This window comes from Kogia breviceps, chromosome 1, assembly GCF_026419965.1.
Source record: "Kogia breviceps isolate mKogBre1 chromosome 1, mKogBre1 haplotype 1, whole genome shotgun sequence".
Taxonomy (NCBI): domain Eukaryota; kingdom Metazoa; phylum Chordata; class Mammalia; order Artiodactyla; family Physeteridae; genus Kogia; species Kogia breviceps.
The window spans coordinates 113,984,508-113,999,322 of record NC_081310.1 but is presented as its reverse complement, the minus strand read 5'-3'; the positions used below and the strand labels follow the sequence as shown (position 1 = coordinate 113,999,322).

General features: G+C 60.9%; 1 protein-coding gene across 3 annotated transcripts in view; it reads right to left on the bottom strand.

Moving 5' to 3' along the window:
- Positions 1-14,815, bottom strand: part of CELSR2 (cadherin EGF LAG seven-pass G-type receptor 2) — a 24,640-nt gene extending 9,825 nt beyond the window's left edge. For all 3 annotated transcript variants that reach the window (XM_059067898.2, XM_059067889.2, XM_067041289.1), the window contains exons 1-13: positions 11,440-14,815; positions 6,408-7,055; positions 4,237-4,459; positions 3,712-3,827; positions 3,448-3,536; positions 2,897-3,054; positions 2,365-2,528; positions 2,075-2,200; positions 1,566-1,732; positions 1,013-1,300; positions 742-916; positions 359-500; positions 66-186 (exon numbers count right to left, since the gene is read on the bottom strand). In XM_059067898.2, coding sequence (XP_058923881.1) covers positions 66-186; positions 359-500; positions 742-916; positions 1,013-1,300; positions 1,566-1,732; positions 2,075-2,200; positions 2,365-2,528; positions 2,897-3,054; positions 3,448-3,536; positions 3,712-3,827; positions 4,237-4,459; positions 6,408-7,055; positions 11,440-14,734 — 5,712 coding nt within the window. In that variant the 5' untranslated portion in view covers positions 14,735-14,815. The remainder of the gene's footprint in view (positions 1-65; positions 187-358; positions 501-741; positions 917-1,012; positions 1,301-1,565; positions 1,733-2,074; positions 2,201-2,364; positions 2,529-2,896; positions 3,055-3,447; positions 3,537-3,711; positions 3,828-4,236; positions 4,460-6,407; positions 7,056-11,439) is intronic.

The window sequence follows — 14,815 nt, the reverse complement described above, 5'->3', positions numbered from 1 at the left end:
GGGCCCAGGAGGTACAGAACAGAGGCCAAGGCAGCCACTGTGGAGGCCTAGGCCGGGGCTGTCACCTTGCAGTGGCACTCGCCGCTTGTCTTGTTGCAGTCCGGATCAAAGCCTTTGCTGACGTCACAGTTGCATGGGCCGCATTTGGGGTGTCCCCACCAGCCTCGGGGGCAAGGCTGGTCAATCCTGCGGAGAAGGACCAGGCAGGAATGGGCTTCCTCTGCCACCCGCCTGGCGCAGCCATGTGTGGCCCTTCTGAGTCTGGCTGCGGCTCAGCCAGGTTCTCAGTGCTCTGAGGGACACACCAGACACAGGCAGTGCCACTGGGACCTGCTGCTGCCTGCAGTGGTCCACTTACCTGGTCTCACAGTATGGCCCAAGGTAATTTTGGGGACACTCGCAGACATAGCCATGGGGGTCACTGGGCTTTCGGGTACACACGGACTGATGCTCACATGGGTTCAGGTCACACACGTTAGTACAGTTGTCACCATAGTAACCTGGGACCAGAAGGACAGGAGAGGCTCAATCCCCACCTTCCCCTGGCACTTTCTTCAAACCTGCCTTCATCCACCTCCTTCTATTCTGAGCAGCTATGCCAGCTGGCTCTGGCTTTGTAGTGCAGGAGGAGAGGCTCAGAGAGGCGATGTGACTAGCCCCAGGTCACACGGCAGAGCCAGAGTGAACCGTCGCCGCCCCGCACTTGCTAACCTGCCCCATTTTCCTGGATCCCTGGCATACCTGGATCGCAGCTGCAGGAGTAGCTGTCCCAGTCGTCACTGCAGTAGCTGTTGGCAGGACATGGGTTCGAGTCACAGGGGTCTGGCAGGCTACAGCCTGGCTCCACATTGATGCTTTCCCCACGGCTGGGATCCAGACTGCTAACACCCTCGGGCGACTCGCTTACCCGAACACCCTGGGAGGGACAAGGTAGTGTTGGCCCTTTGTGCAGTGGGCCTCCAGCCTCCAGCCTCCAGCTATTGGAGATGAGAAGGCGGGACAGGAGGCTTACCTGCAAACAGCCCCGGAAGCCGCGGGCCACACCACTGGCCGGCCCAGACACTCCCCCGACAGTAATGTTGCTCAGGTGTAGCCCGTGCAGCCGGGGGCCCAGGTTGCCCTCTGCCCGCTGCTGCCCATAGTCGAAGGACAGGATGGCGTGGCCGGGGTCCCCACTGGCTCCCAGCGCCAGCTGTGCGTGGTGCCAGTCCCCATCATTGGCCCGGCCTGGCTCCAGCCGGAGAGACGAGGCCTGCAGTCCAGTGCCCTCCACGCTCAGCACCACGTGGCCCTCCTGAAGCTGTCGCCCGAAGAAAAGAGGGTCAGCAGACTGCCTCAATGGGCTCTTCTCCCAGCCCACTGTCCTCTTTCCTGGACCACCAAACCCATCCTGCTGCCCGGCTGAGGCCAGAGAGGAAAAGGTATTATTTCCCTTGGGCCCAAGAGATGGCGGCAGTGATCCACCAAACGAACCTAGCTGCCTTTCTTTCCAGGGAAAGGCCCCGCCCAGCCACCTCTGACCAGCCCCGGCCAGGGCCCGCCTGCCCCACCCCTCTCTGCATCACCTGCAGGGTGATGGTGCTGCGCCCCCTGGTGACAGCCTGCAACAGGACGCCGTCGGCCTGGCGTGTGCGGAACATGAGGCTGAGGTGCCAGGGCTGAGAGATGGGCAGCGAGAGGCCATGCCAGGCCACCAGGCTGCTGCCCAGGAAGCGCTGCGGGTTGGCCATTTCTGGGGAGACAGATAAAGGCAGACTCTGAGAGGCGGAGCGCCCAAGCGCCCCAGGGGGTACGATGCTGAGCAGGGGCGGCTCCCTCCTAGTGCCCACTCTCCATGGCAGCCCCGCCCCCCAGAGCATTCACCTGCCCTGGGCCCGCACCACACTGTGCCCAGGCCTGCCTCTGACTGGGCCCTCTGTCTCCCGTGCTACCCTCTCAGGGCTCTGCCCAGACATGCTTTTCTACCCACAGCCCAGCTCAGCTGGGCCCTGCCCAGTGCCTGCCTGGACCCTGCCAGTGTTCCCAGCACTGCTGACAGCTCCCAGGCCCCGACCTTTGAGGGCTGCCCCCCTACCCTGGGCACAGCTCTTGCCCCCGAAGCCCAGAGGGCACTCGCAGCTGAAGGCGTCCCACTGGTTCACACAGGTGCCCCCATGGTGGCAAGTGTTGCTGTCACACACGTTCTTCTTGGCAGGGCAGCCTAGAGTGGAGACAAGGGCGCTCAGGTGGAGGCTCCCAACAGAAAACCTGTGGCAGTGGCTGGAGGGGGCTCCGAGACCCTCCACGTGCAGGGGTCCCCGCAGCAGGCACACCCCTCCTCTCTGCGTGGGGCCCCTGGCCTCGCCCCTACCCCAGCTCCCATACCGGGCACGGTGCCGTTGTTGGCAATGAAGTCAGCCATGTCGACGTGGCGGCTGTCCACCTGCAGGTTCCTCATGCAGCCCACGAAGTGCCGGGTTCGGACAGGGAAGCTCTCAGGCAGGTCAGGCACCCCGCCCAGCAGCAGGGGCCCTGTCAGGTCCAGAGACCTGGGGGAGTGAAAATGGCTGCGACATGAGGGAGAGTGGAGTGCTTCCGGCTCTTCCTCCTCCCTGAGCCCTGCCGCCAGGCCAGGAGCCCGAGGGGCCCTGCAGAGCAGCCAGGGGAAGGGGAGCCTCAACCCGGAGCTGCTCTCATCTGATACCCGCCCCTCCCCTGACCGCTGCACGAGGCCCGGCTCTAGTCCCCCAGTCTTGCCCGCTCCTGCCTCCCACCCCAGCCCCGCAGAGGGAAGCGAGGTGAGGGAAGACCCCCGTCTGAACTGGTCCCCATTTCAGGGCCCCCAAAGGCCCGCCACAACCCTCCCTCCCTGACTGGCCCACAGCTCACCGCAGCCCCAGCCCTCTCCCCTGCTTACTTCTTGCTGCCACCCTGGGTGCCCTGGGCAGCGCAGGAGTAGTTGCCTAGCACAGCTCCGAAGCGCAGGGCCACCCCTGTGTCACAGCCATCCACGGTCACCACAGCCACCTTCTGCTCGGATGGGCCCTGCGGGAGCCCTGTCTGACCCAACAGCGGCTGTGGACAGGGAAGGGCAGAGATGGGAAAGAGTGGGCAAGAGCCCCTCCGGTCATGGGCCAGGCACTAACTCACCCCCTGTGTGTACACACACACCCACATATACATGTGTGTGTACACAAACACACATGCACACTGATGTGTGCTCACATGACTTACACACTTTACCTTCCTCACCGTCTACTCAAGCTTCTGCCTACTAGAACAGGAAGCATCTGCACCACCCAGCGGGATGGGAATGCCCAGCAGGGTGGCAAGTTCCACCTCTCCCTTCCCCCCTTTCAGCCAGAAGTGCCATGACCAGCCCCTGGGGAGGCAGTGCCACCCAGGTCTAGGTGAGCACCTGAGCCAAGAACAGAACCCTCCAGCTCCTTGACCCCCTCCCACACCCACCTGATTGTAGTACTTCAGCTGCACTGTGTGCCACTGGCCGTCACTGACCCCTCCGGGCACGAACGGGGACACAGTGGTGGTCGACTCGCCTGGGGAAAGGACCCAGGTGAGCTGGGACACCAGATGAGGGCTGGGAATGGGGAGGGGATGCTCGTGGTTGGGCTGGGCCCAGATCTGGCTGGGAGAGTGTGTGACTTGGGGTCAAGGGCCGAGAGACACGGGGCCTCTAGGAGACGGGCAAGGACATGGGGCAAGTGGGATCACCTGCAGAGAAGGTGAGCTGGACCTGCTCCTGGATCACCTCGAGAGCCACAAAGTCATGCTTCTCGTTGAAGCGCCCATTGTACAACAGCAGCCCATCACGCTCCTTGGTGGCAAACCTGAGTAGGAGTGGGCGATGGGGGCACGCAATGGGGCACCCACCTGGATGCCAGCACCCCAGCCACCTAACCAGCCCTGATCCTACTCAGGACTCTCCAGAGGGCTGACTCCTTGGCCGAGTGGCTATGGGCCATGTGGCTAGAGTGTGGAAGATGAGCCCAAACCAGGACCAGAAGCAGAACCCTGGCATCCTAGCTCCCACCCTTGAGGGTGGGGTGGGAGGAGCGTAGACCACCCTGGTGGGTGAAGGAGGCCTGCCGGCCAACTGCACAGGCAATTCCAAGTGCAGACCTGGCTCTGCCAACAACCTCTTCTGGGCACTTGTGCTGCCTGACTTCCCACCTCGTCCGCAGAGCAGGAGGCACCAGACTCCCCCCCAGCCCCTACCCCCAGCACCCAGGAACTCACGAGAGGGCCAGGGTGAAGTGGAAGCGCTGGCGCAGGCCCCGGAAGGTGATGAAGGAGCGGGCAGGGAAGCTGCGCGTGGTCACCTGGCAGAAGGGCTTCTCAAAGTCTCCAGATGGGCAATCGCACTTGAAGCCGCCCACCAGCAGGTTGACACAGGTGCCCCCATTCTTGCAGACACCCGGGGTGCAACGGCCTGAGCGGGCACTCACCTCACAGTGCTCACCTGGGCAAGAGGTGAGGCAGGTGAGCACCAAGTGCCTGAGGAACTGGGACTCCTTTGCATCCAGTGATCCCTCTGTGGTCTCCTGTGACCCCCATAATACCCCCAAACTCTCCCAGGCATCCCCACTTCCTCTCATGTGCAAACTCAGCCATTCTGTGCTGTGCGTGGCGCACTGGGCTGTTCTCACCACAATCCCATATATGGCTGTCCTGCGAGTTCCTTGAGGCTCCCAGTCCCTTCCATACCCGTTTGGACCTCGAGAGCACAGGCCCACGAGGTCCCTGATTATAAGGGCCAGGTCCTGGAGGCCTTTGGTGTCAGGGCTACCAAGCAAGTTTGGGGGTGTTCTGGCCCCTTCAGGGGTGAATGCGCATGGAGGGAATGTCCTGCTCCCTGCAGGACAGCATGAGGGCTGGTGCCAACCCCTGCTTCCTCCCTCCCTCCCACTGGTGCTTTTGTCCCTGTCAGGCACCAAGATCAGTTTCCCTCCCTGGGGATAAGGCCAGGCTTCCACTTGGATTTGTCGGAGTTATGGGATGGTGTGGGCAGGAAGCTGGGGACTTCCCAGAAATGAGGCAGGGAACTCCCCCCCGAGCCCTGGGGTCCAGACTGAGGACCTCTGTGCACTTGGGAGATGCTGCGAGAGTAGGGAACTGAGCCCTGAGAACAGACCAGGATTCAATGGAGGAGATGAAAATTCCAACAATATCAGATGGAAAAATCCACCCTTTTCTCTCCCTCCCCATTCCCAGATTCTAGAGATAGGTTCTCAGCTCCAGTGCCTAGTGACAGGCTCTAGTTTCCATGGAAACTGTTGTTCGCCTACTCTAAGCACCCCCCTACCCCATCCTCCTGGACAAAGACTTCCCTCCCCTCCCCCAAGCCCACCCCTATGCTCCCCACCCGCCCCTCCACCCACAGTAGCAGCTGAGAGGAGTCAAGTCTGGCAAGTTCTGGGCAGGAAGATGCAGCAGGCGTGGCAGTGGGGCTTGCCTACCACTGCTGGCAGAGCCAGTGGGCATAGCTCTGGAGGAGAGGGAGCAAGCCCTAAGGAATCTGGGAAGGAAGGGCCCACAGAGGAGAGAAGGGGATGTCCTGAGGAAAAAACGGGAGCCTGCAGGGAGGGGTCAGCAGCACAAAGCAGAGGCAGTGAGCATCCCAGGGAGAGGCTTGGGACAGGATGTGTAAAGACCCCTGGAAACAGGCCAACAGGGGGGCCTCTTGGTCAGGACCCTGCTTTACACACCTGGGCAAGGGTGGGGCTATTCTGTTCAGGGTCACACACAGGTGCGATAATCGGAAAACCACTATCCCCACACCCAAACCCTCCAGTTGCCCCAGCTCTTCTGTGCCTTCCCCTCAATACCTAGGGAGAAAAGCACTTGCTGCAGCTCAGAAAGGTAACTCACTCAGCAGTGGGGAGAGATCAGGTACTAGGCCCAGCCTCATCTCTAATCCAGATGAGACCTGGAGCAAGTCACCTGATCTCAGCGTTCCCTTAAATCAAAGCCAACACTTCCTACAGGCCAGCTCTTTACCCGTATTAAATCAGTCCTCACAACCACCTTATCATGTGAATAGATTCATCATCCCCTTAAAAATACTAAGGCACAGAGAGGTTAAGTAAATTGCCCAAGGTCACCCAGCTAGTATTGTCAAAGCTGGGATACAAATGCAAGCAGCTTGGCTCTAGAGCTAGAACTGACCTCAGTTACACCACCTGGGGGTGGGGGGTGGGTAGGTGGCCGATCAGAAGGGCTCCCCTCTGTGCCTTCCTCAATAGGTGGTTGTGAAAGCGCAAGTGGGACTTGTGAATGGCCAGTGTACCCGGTACCTTCCTCTGGAAAAGAACGAGGCTACCCCTGTCCTTAGCCTGATTGTGCTGGCACCGCGGCGTTAGCCCCCCAGAGCCGCCCCCAGGGGTCCCCCTCCCTCGGTGAGGGCTCACCGGTGTAGCCATCGCGGCAGAGGCAGGTGTAGCCGCCCTCACGGCTGCGGCAGCGGCCGTGGGAGCCGCAGGGCCGCGAGTAGCAGAGGTCCACCTCCGTCTCGCAGTAGTCGCCCGTGAAGCCAGGCGGGCAGCGGCAGCGCAGCCCCCCGACTGGGTGAATGGGCCGGAAGAGCACGGAGGAGGAGGCGATGAAGGGCGCGGAGGAGTCGAAGCGCAGCACCGACACGCAGCGCATGTAGTTCTCGCAGGGCTCGCGCAGACAGATGTTGTCGTCAAAGGGCAGCACGCGCTGCGCCGAGATGGCCGTGAGCAGACTGCGGTTGAGGTACAGGCGCTCCTGCAGGTCCTCAGAAGGCAGGAAGGGAGGCCCACCCCCGGGCCCTGGAGGCTGGCCCACCGACAGGCTCACGTTGAGGATGTGGCCGCCCGGCGCGTCGGTGTCCCGCTGCACGTTGAAGACCACCACGTGATCTGGGGGTGTGGCCAGCGTAGCGGCCACGGCCTGGATGAAGAGACCCAGTAGGGGCGACAGGAAGCGCTCGGGCGACATGTCCTCCAGGCGCAGCGTGATGCTGTGCGTGAGCATCTCGTCGGTGATGATGGTGACGCGCAGTGCGCACTGAGCGGTCACACTGTGCACGCCGTCTGCGGAGAGGTGAGACTGTCAGCACCTGGGGAGGGCAGGGGTGCCAAGCCATAGACCTGGCCCCGGGCAGGAGCAGCCGGAGGAGGGAGTGCGTGCGGGCTGAAATCCCGCCTGCACACTCTTGCATTGCCCAGTTGCCAACAAAGGGTCTTCTTTTCTAATTGGCATAAAGGTGCCCTAGGAGGTATGTGTACCGCACCTGAGGAAGCGTCACTCCGTGACGGCTCAGCCCGAATGGGCACTTAAGGGGATTGATTTTCAGAACTTCTCACTGCATACTTCCCAGAAACCCTCTGTTGTGAAGCACGGGCACATCTTTTAATATTTGTGCACCTTTCCCTTCCCAAGCCACAGGTCCTGCTTCCTTGTACCAGACCAGGTGCCTTCCTGCACAAGAATCTTATTTCTCCTTTGTCTTACCTTCCTACAGGGCCCGGAGCGCCACGAGAGACCCACAGATATGATCCTTCTGCTCCCTCAGCGTCTATTTCTCAACACTACCGTAACTCTGTCCCTGGCCATGTTCCCCTCCCCCGCTGCAGTAGAGAATGGAGGGTGAACTGGGTCAGTGGGCCACCCAGTCCCCCTCCCACTGAGCCCCATGGCTGCTTGGGCTCAGGCCCGCTATCCCCATGGCAACGCCCCACACAAAGCATTCTTCCCGCCCAACTCTCTGGGCTGCAGAGGGTAGCCTGGGGGGCCCCACCCCAGGAAATCCAGCTGAGGCACCTTACGGTTGGTAGCACTGCCCAATGGCCTGATGCTGTGGCGTTCTAGGGGTCAGAGATGGAAGGGCCTGGGCAGCTCTCCACCCTGAGCCCCAGACAGAGCCCCACTGGGCTGACCTCTCCTCCGGCCCTAGGGCCTCTGGTTACTCATCGCCCACTTGGCTAACCGCATTATAGCCGAGTGCCTGCCACACCCCCAGGCCACACACTCACTTATAAACAGCTAAGTACTAACACTCTGGTGTCTCACTCCACCCACACACCCTAAGCCCCGAAATACCATACACACCTGAATGCACAAATACATGGCAATGGATTTTATTTAGCTCAAAATGAAAGCTGGAGGCCAAGGGGAGAGGGACATGGCTTGGCAGGGCTATAAAGGATATTCATCTTTTTAATTTACTACAATGTCCTACACATAGTAGGTGGTCAGTAAGATGTTCATGAGAATTTATTTGGTCTCCATAATGAAGAAATGGTCTTTAAAACACAGCAGGAGGGGCCCAGGGAGCTATTAAAAAGGACACCCTAGCAGGAATGGGACAGGAGTTGGTGTTTCTGGGGTGGGGTGGGCGTAGGAAAGGGATCTGGGAACAGATCCTGCTTCTGTGTCACGGCAACTTGAGGTGGCTGACTGTACTGGCGGCTGGGAAGGCTAAAGCCAGACACCCATCTGAGCCATGTTCTCGGCCCACTGACCACCTGCCCTCCAGCCGCATTGCTTGAGAATGCAAGGCCCGCCTGCTCTCACCAGCAAGCCTGTTCATCATCACTCACTTCTGCTCCTCCTTCTCTTGACTTGCTGCTACTGAACAAGCTGTTCCTTCCTACCTGGCCTATCCAGACACCAGCCCACGGCCCTCCTGGTTTTCTAACCCGCTCTAAACTCACCTTTTCCAGGAAGCCTGCCCAGATTTATGACCTCAGGCTCTACTTTTCTCCCTCTTTCAGACCCCCCTGCACTTAGTTATGGAGCTGGCACAGGGCTCTTGTGTACCTGGTGCCCAGTTATTCCTTGGTGGGACAGTCCCTCCAGGCAGAATGCAGCCCAAGAGTCCACACAGAGTACTTCTAACTAATCAGGGAGGGGAGGGGGCAGTCAAGAGAAACCTCACCACCACTCAGCCCTGGGAACAGGCACTCCTCCCTATGTTCCCCCCTCCGTCATCCCAGGCCCCGCCTGCGCGCCTTGCCCAGTGTGTCTCTGTTGCTTCCCATCTGGTCCACCATCTGTGGCCACCTGCCCCCTCCGCTATTGTCCCCCATCCCAGCAGTCAACCTACTGCTCTCTGCTTCTTCTTTGTTCCTCTCTCCTGCCTTGACCTGGGTCACCCCTCAGGTGCAAAAGGCAACGGTGGAAACAGGGGTGGGGGGGTGCATTACCTGAGCCATCCTCCTGGGGATAAAAGGGCTGGGATGGGCCCTGACTCCAGGAAACCCCACCTGTGTCTAGAGCCCAACCTGCCACACCTGGAAAAGTGCCAAGTCCCAGACTGTGGCAGAATCAGACTCCAAGCCCCTCTTCCCCTGGCAGACATGCCAGTGGGAGTTGTAGTCCTGGAGGGGGTCTGCCACTCTAGGGAATGACCAGGCCATGGACAGGAGCTCCTGTGTGTCCTAGCAGGGTAAGGAAGAGGCAAGGAGAATTCAAGCTTCAGAGGAGCCATCCGGCCCAAGCTGGGGCAGCTGCAGCCACAGGGAACAAGAGAGGGGGAAATCAGAGAGGCATAAACACAGAGACCAAACAGGGGAAGACAAAGGCCCAGGAAAAGAGCCAGCAGTGGAGAAAGTGGGAAAGCAGGAGAGAGTCACACAGGAGATGGGGAGAGGGCAATGGAGGGGGCAGTGCAGAAGGGCCCCCAGGGGCAGAGGCGGGAAAGAAAGAAGAGACAAAGAACAAGAGAAGGAAAACAAAGGGGCAGTAGGAGTCAATCCCCCTCACCCCAGCCTCCCTGTACTTTGGGGTTGCCGTGGTGACTGCCTCCAAGGGTCAGGGCTGAGGGGAGAGGGTGGAGCTAGGGCTAGAGGGTCAGCCTAGGCATCCTCCTCTATTCTAGGGGAGCCGAGGTCTGGGGCTCTGCTCTGGTAGGAGCACGAAGGCTGGGTGGGGCCTCTGCCCATCCCTCCATCACCTAGGGCGGACTGGGGATGGACAGGAGGGAGAGGCCCTTCCTCTCCACTCCTTCCCCCTGCCTCCCAGCACAGAGAAGGACGAGATAGGGGAGCTCCAGCTCCCACTTACTCCTCCTGGAGAGGAACTGAGGCTTCAAGATGCACAGAGCCTTGTCTGTGACCTCTAAAAGCTCATGTGCCCTGGCTCTGGTGGCCACCTGGGGAGTGGGGAGGGGAGTCATGCGTCACCGGAAGGACCATGAGTGGAGGGGGGTGGGGCTGAAGCCACACACTCCCGTCCTGGCCCAGACTCCACAGGGTGGAAGTGAGGTCCGGCAGACTCTTCTCTTTCTCCCCTCCCTGATGTGTCTGGAGTGAGGGTACCCCGACCCAGCCATCCCCAGGGCACGGCTAACAGTGAGCCCTCATGAGGGTCCCAGTTGTCCGCAGGCTTGGGGAAGGGGTTCAGCAACCTGGGGCCCCCTCCTTGCTGCTGCTGCTGTCCACTCCCTGTAGCTGACAGAAGAGACAGGATGTCGTCCCCACCCCAACTCTCCTCCCCCAGCCCTTCTGTCCAGGGAGTCTGCAGGCTGAGCGCTTGGCCAAGCAGCTGGAATGCCCGGCCTAGGTCCCGGCCAGGCTCCCATGCCCCAGGATTCTGTTCTCTCGCCACTGGATCAGGGGGCTCTGCCCTCAGAGGCCGCCAGTCCCCTGGCTCACTGAGGTCCCCACACCCCATCCCCTGAGCCCAGGCTCTCACGGCCCGCAGGGGAGGCCTGGCGTCTAAGAACAGCCAGCCCGCGGGGCAGCAATGGGGCCCAGAAGGCTGCAGCCTGCCCTGGGCTTGCAGCCCCTCCTCCAAGCCGGACCCCGAACCACAACCTCTGACAGTGGGGTCTGTTTGGACAGAGACAATGAGCTGTGGCCTCACTTCCTGTGGGAGCTCTGGAGGGGGAGCCAGGCCAGGCTCTTTCTGCCTGGAGGGAAAAGAATGTCCTAGACAAAGTCCCCCTCAGCCGGTCTGCAGCTCAGCCGGGAGCCAGAAGGGGCCCGACTGCAGGGTCCTGACCCCGAAGTGGCAACCCTGTGCCCCATGGCCTCAGCTCTGTCAGAGATGTATGAGATCACAGGGAGACCCCGGTGGGCGGGCGTGAAGGGGCGCTGAGCAGCCGGCTCGCCTCTCCTGGCCGCGGTCCTCTCCATCCCTCCCCCAGCTCTCCCGGACCCCCGTCCTCCACGCGCCTTTTTTCACAATTCTTGGCAGCCATCACCAGGGCGGCCTCACAACACTTCCCCCACCACGTCACAGGCTGGTAGGCAGGGGGTGGCCAACTGAAGCAGCCCAGCCCAGCCTGGGGCAGCGGGCAGGGCCAGCACGGCTGCCAGGATTTCTAGGGCTCCTTCCCAAGCTGCTTCTCACCCCTCAACCGCCGGGCCAGTACCGGGGACAGAGGTGGGTCAGCAGTTCCGCCCTGAATGGCTCTCTGGGCCCTCCCCCACGGGCCACCCCCATCCCCATGTCACCTGGGCCCTTCCTCACCTGACACCAGCACGCTCATGATGGCCTCCAGGGGTCGGTTGTTGTCCAGTGCCCGACTCAGCCTCAGCTCGCCCGTGGACGCGTTGAGCAGGACCAGGCTGAGTTCATTTCCCCGCTCGAAGCTGTAAGTCAGGCTGTCAGAGATGTCGGGGTCGTGGGCAGGCACCCGGCCGATGGTACCCCCGGGGAAGCTGCTCGAGCGGTTGGTGACATAGTTGTTGAAAAGGATCTCAAAGTTGCCCAGCACTGGTGGGTTGTCATTGCGGTCAAGCAGGCGGACATGCACTGTAGCCCGGCTCACCAGGGGAGCTGACGTGGCCTGGATGACCAGGATGTATTCAGGCCGGTCCTCGTAGTCCAAGTCCACCAGAGCGGTCAGCTCCCCAGAGAAGATGTCCAGCTGGAAGACCTCAGGGATGTTGCCCTCCACGATCTGGTACATGATCTGGGCATTAGTGCCTTCGTCAGGGTCCGTGGCTGTGACCCGGGCCACAGCCAGCCCAATGGGGCTGTTCTCTTCCACAAACACATCAAACTCATCCTGCTCAAAAACAGGTGGATTGTCGTTCACATCCAACACAGTGACCGTCACGTCCATGGGCGTGCGAGCTGGAGGCATCCCCTTGTCCACTGCATATGCCCGCAAGGCGTACTGGGCCACATTTTCACGATCCAGCCTCCGCAGGGTTCGCACAATGCCTGACGTGGACTCTACAATAAAGTCACCATCTCCATCATCGCCTCCTTGGAAGGTGTAGAAGACCCTGCCGTTAAGGCCAGAATCACGGTCAGTGGCTGAGATCTGCAGGACACTGGTGAAAGGGGGCACATCCTCATAGACACTGCCCTGGTAGGAGTCCCGCAGAAACTGAGGGGCATTGTCATTCACATCATTCACCAGGATCTCCAGGTAGGTGGTGTCAGACTTCTGGGGAATGCCATTGTCCCGGGCGGTGATAGCCAGGGTGTAGGACACCTGGTCCTCATAGTCCAGCTCGGCCTGGGTGGTGACAGCACCTGTGTCTGCATCGATGCGGAACTGGGGGATGCTGTCCTCCATAAAGTAGGTGATGCGGGCATTCTCACCTGTGTCCTCATCTGTGGCACTGATCAGCACCACCGTGGTGCCTGCTGGCCGGTCCTCGTTAATATTCACCGTGTAGTGAGAGCTCTGAAACACGGGACGATGGGTGTTAGCGTCGGTGACGTTCACCACCACTTGTGCCGTGTCCTGTCGTGTGCCATCGGAGGCAGTAACAGCCAGCACGTACTGCCGCTCCAGTTTGTAGTCCAGCGGCAAGGCAAGGGACACCAGCCCCCCCCCACTCTGGCTGGTGATGGAGAAGCGGTTTCGGGTGTTGCCGCTGGTGATCTGGTAGGTGATGACACTGTGGGCATCACGGTCCACGGCCGACACCGTCACCACGCTGGTGCCCACGGCCGCATCCTCGTTGAGCCGCACCGTGTACTCTGGTTGGGTAAAGGTCGGGTTATTGTCATTGACATCCAGGATGGTCACGCTGACACTGGCCGAGGCAGTGAGTGCTGGGGTGCCATGGTCGCGGGCTTCTACTCCAAAGCTGTAGAAATCAACCTCTTCCCGGTCCAGCTCCGCAGCCACGGAGATCCAGCCTGTGCCATTGTTGATGGTGAAGGGGAAGTCATGCCCGACCCCCGCCAGGCGGTATTCCAGGCGGGCATTGTCACCAGCATCAGCATCGATGGCCTGGACATGGAGAACCAGGTAGCCTAAGGGGACACTCTCCAGGACAGTAGCCTGGAAGGGGGTGCTGACGAAGATAGGAGCATTGTCATTGATATCCAGGACCTGCACTGTCACCAAGCCGGAGACGTTGGAGAGAGGGGGGCGGCCGCCATCCTGTGCCCGAACCCGTAGGGTGTACTCCTTTGTCGTCTCATAGTCAAGAGGGCTCACCACGTCCAGAGCCCCAGTCTGGGCATCTAAGTAAAACTGTCCCCGAGCGTTGCCACTCATGATGCTGTAATGCACCAGGGCATTGCTGCCCTTGTCTCTATCCGAGGCTGTGACCCGGAGTACCGGAGCTCCTGGGGTCACATCCTCCCGCACCTGGACCACATAGCGCTTCTCACTGAACTGGGGGGCGTTGTCATTATCATCCTCCACAGACAGGAAAACAGCAGCTGTGGCACTCCGTGGACCGGGGTCCCGACCCTGATCACTTGCTTCCACTGTCAACTGGTAGGATTCCACCTCTTCCCGATCCACAGGGCCACGGGTTCGGATTACCCCAGAGCGAGGGTCAATCTCAAAGACTTCAGAGGGGCTGCCCCCAGGCCCCTCCAGCAGGCGGTACAGAATATTGGCATTGGGAGGGGCGTCACCATCTGTGGCTCTGACAGTGAGCACCTCATAGCCAACCTCCAGGTTCTCCCTGAGGCTCTCCTTGTACTCCTGCTGCTCAAAAACAGGGTCGTGATCATTGGTATCAGTCACCAAGATGGTGAGCGTGGCCAGGGCACTGCGTCGGGGCACGCCGTGATCCTGCGCTGTGACTCTGAAGACATGGGTGCTCTTGGTCTCACGATCCAGCTCCTCGGCTGTAGTTACTGCACCAGTGATTGGGTCCAGGGAGAAGAAATGGTTGGAGCGGCTATCGAACAGGGCATCCATAGTGTACTCAAGCCGACCTGCCTCACCCTCATCTGGGTCGATGGCCCGCAGAGATGCCACAGGGGTACCTGCTGGCTGGTTCTCAGGCACTGTGGCCTGGTAGCTGGGGGGCTGAAACTGGGGGGCTGTATTCACATTCCTCTTCCGACGTCCACCCATGGACGCTTCTGCTGAGCTTTCCCCTGCCCTGAACCCTGGGGTCTGCACCAGCTTACAGGACTGGCATCTCAGCCGTGGGGCCTTTAAGCACAGGTGCTCATGGGGCAGGGCAAGCTTGCCCTGTGGGGAAAGGTGGCCTCCAATGCCCAGAAGACGACAGCTCCAGGGGCAGCCTTCGGGCGCTGGCGGCAAGGGGATGTGGGCCCCGGATTCTGGACACCAGACCCTCAGACCATCGTGGTGAGGCACCAGATGGCCAGTCAGTTCCGTCCCCGCATCCCTGCAGCGGCTAGTGTAGAGCCAGAGGTTCGAGGATGAGGCTGGACAGAGCCAGCCCACGGGAGCGCAGGCCCCCGAGGAACCGCGTCCCCCAGGACCCAGGGAACGACAGGGCCCCACTTGGTCTCCCAGTAGTGGCGGCAAAAGCAGCAGTAGCAGCGGCAGCGGTGTTGGAAGTGGGGCGCGGGCCGCCGGGCTCCGCATCTCTCCCTCTTCCCGGCCGGCCCGGTCAACGGCGGCGGCGGCTCCTCCTCCCGCTCCTGCCCGCCCCGCCACGCCTCATGC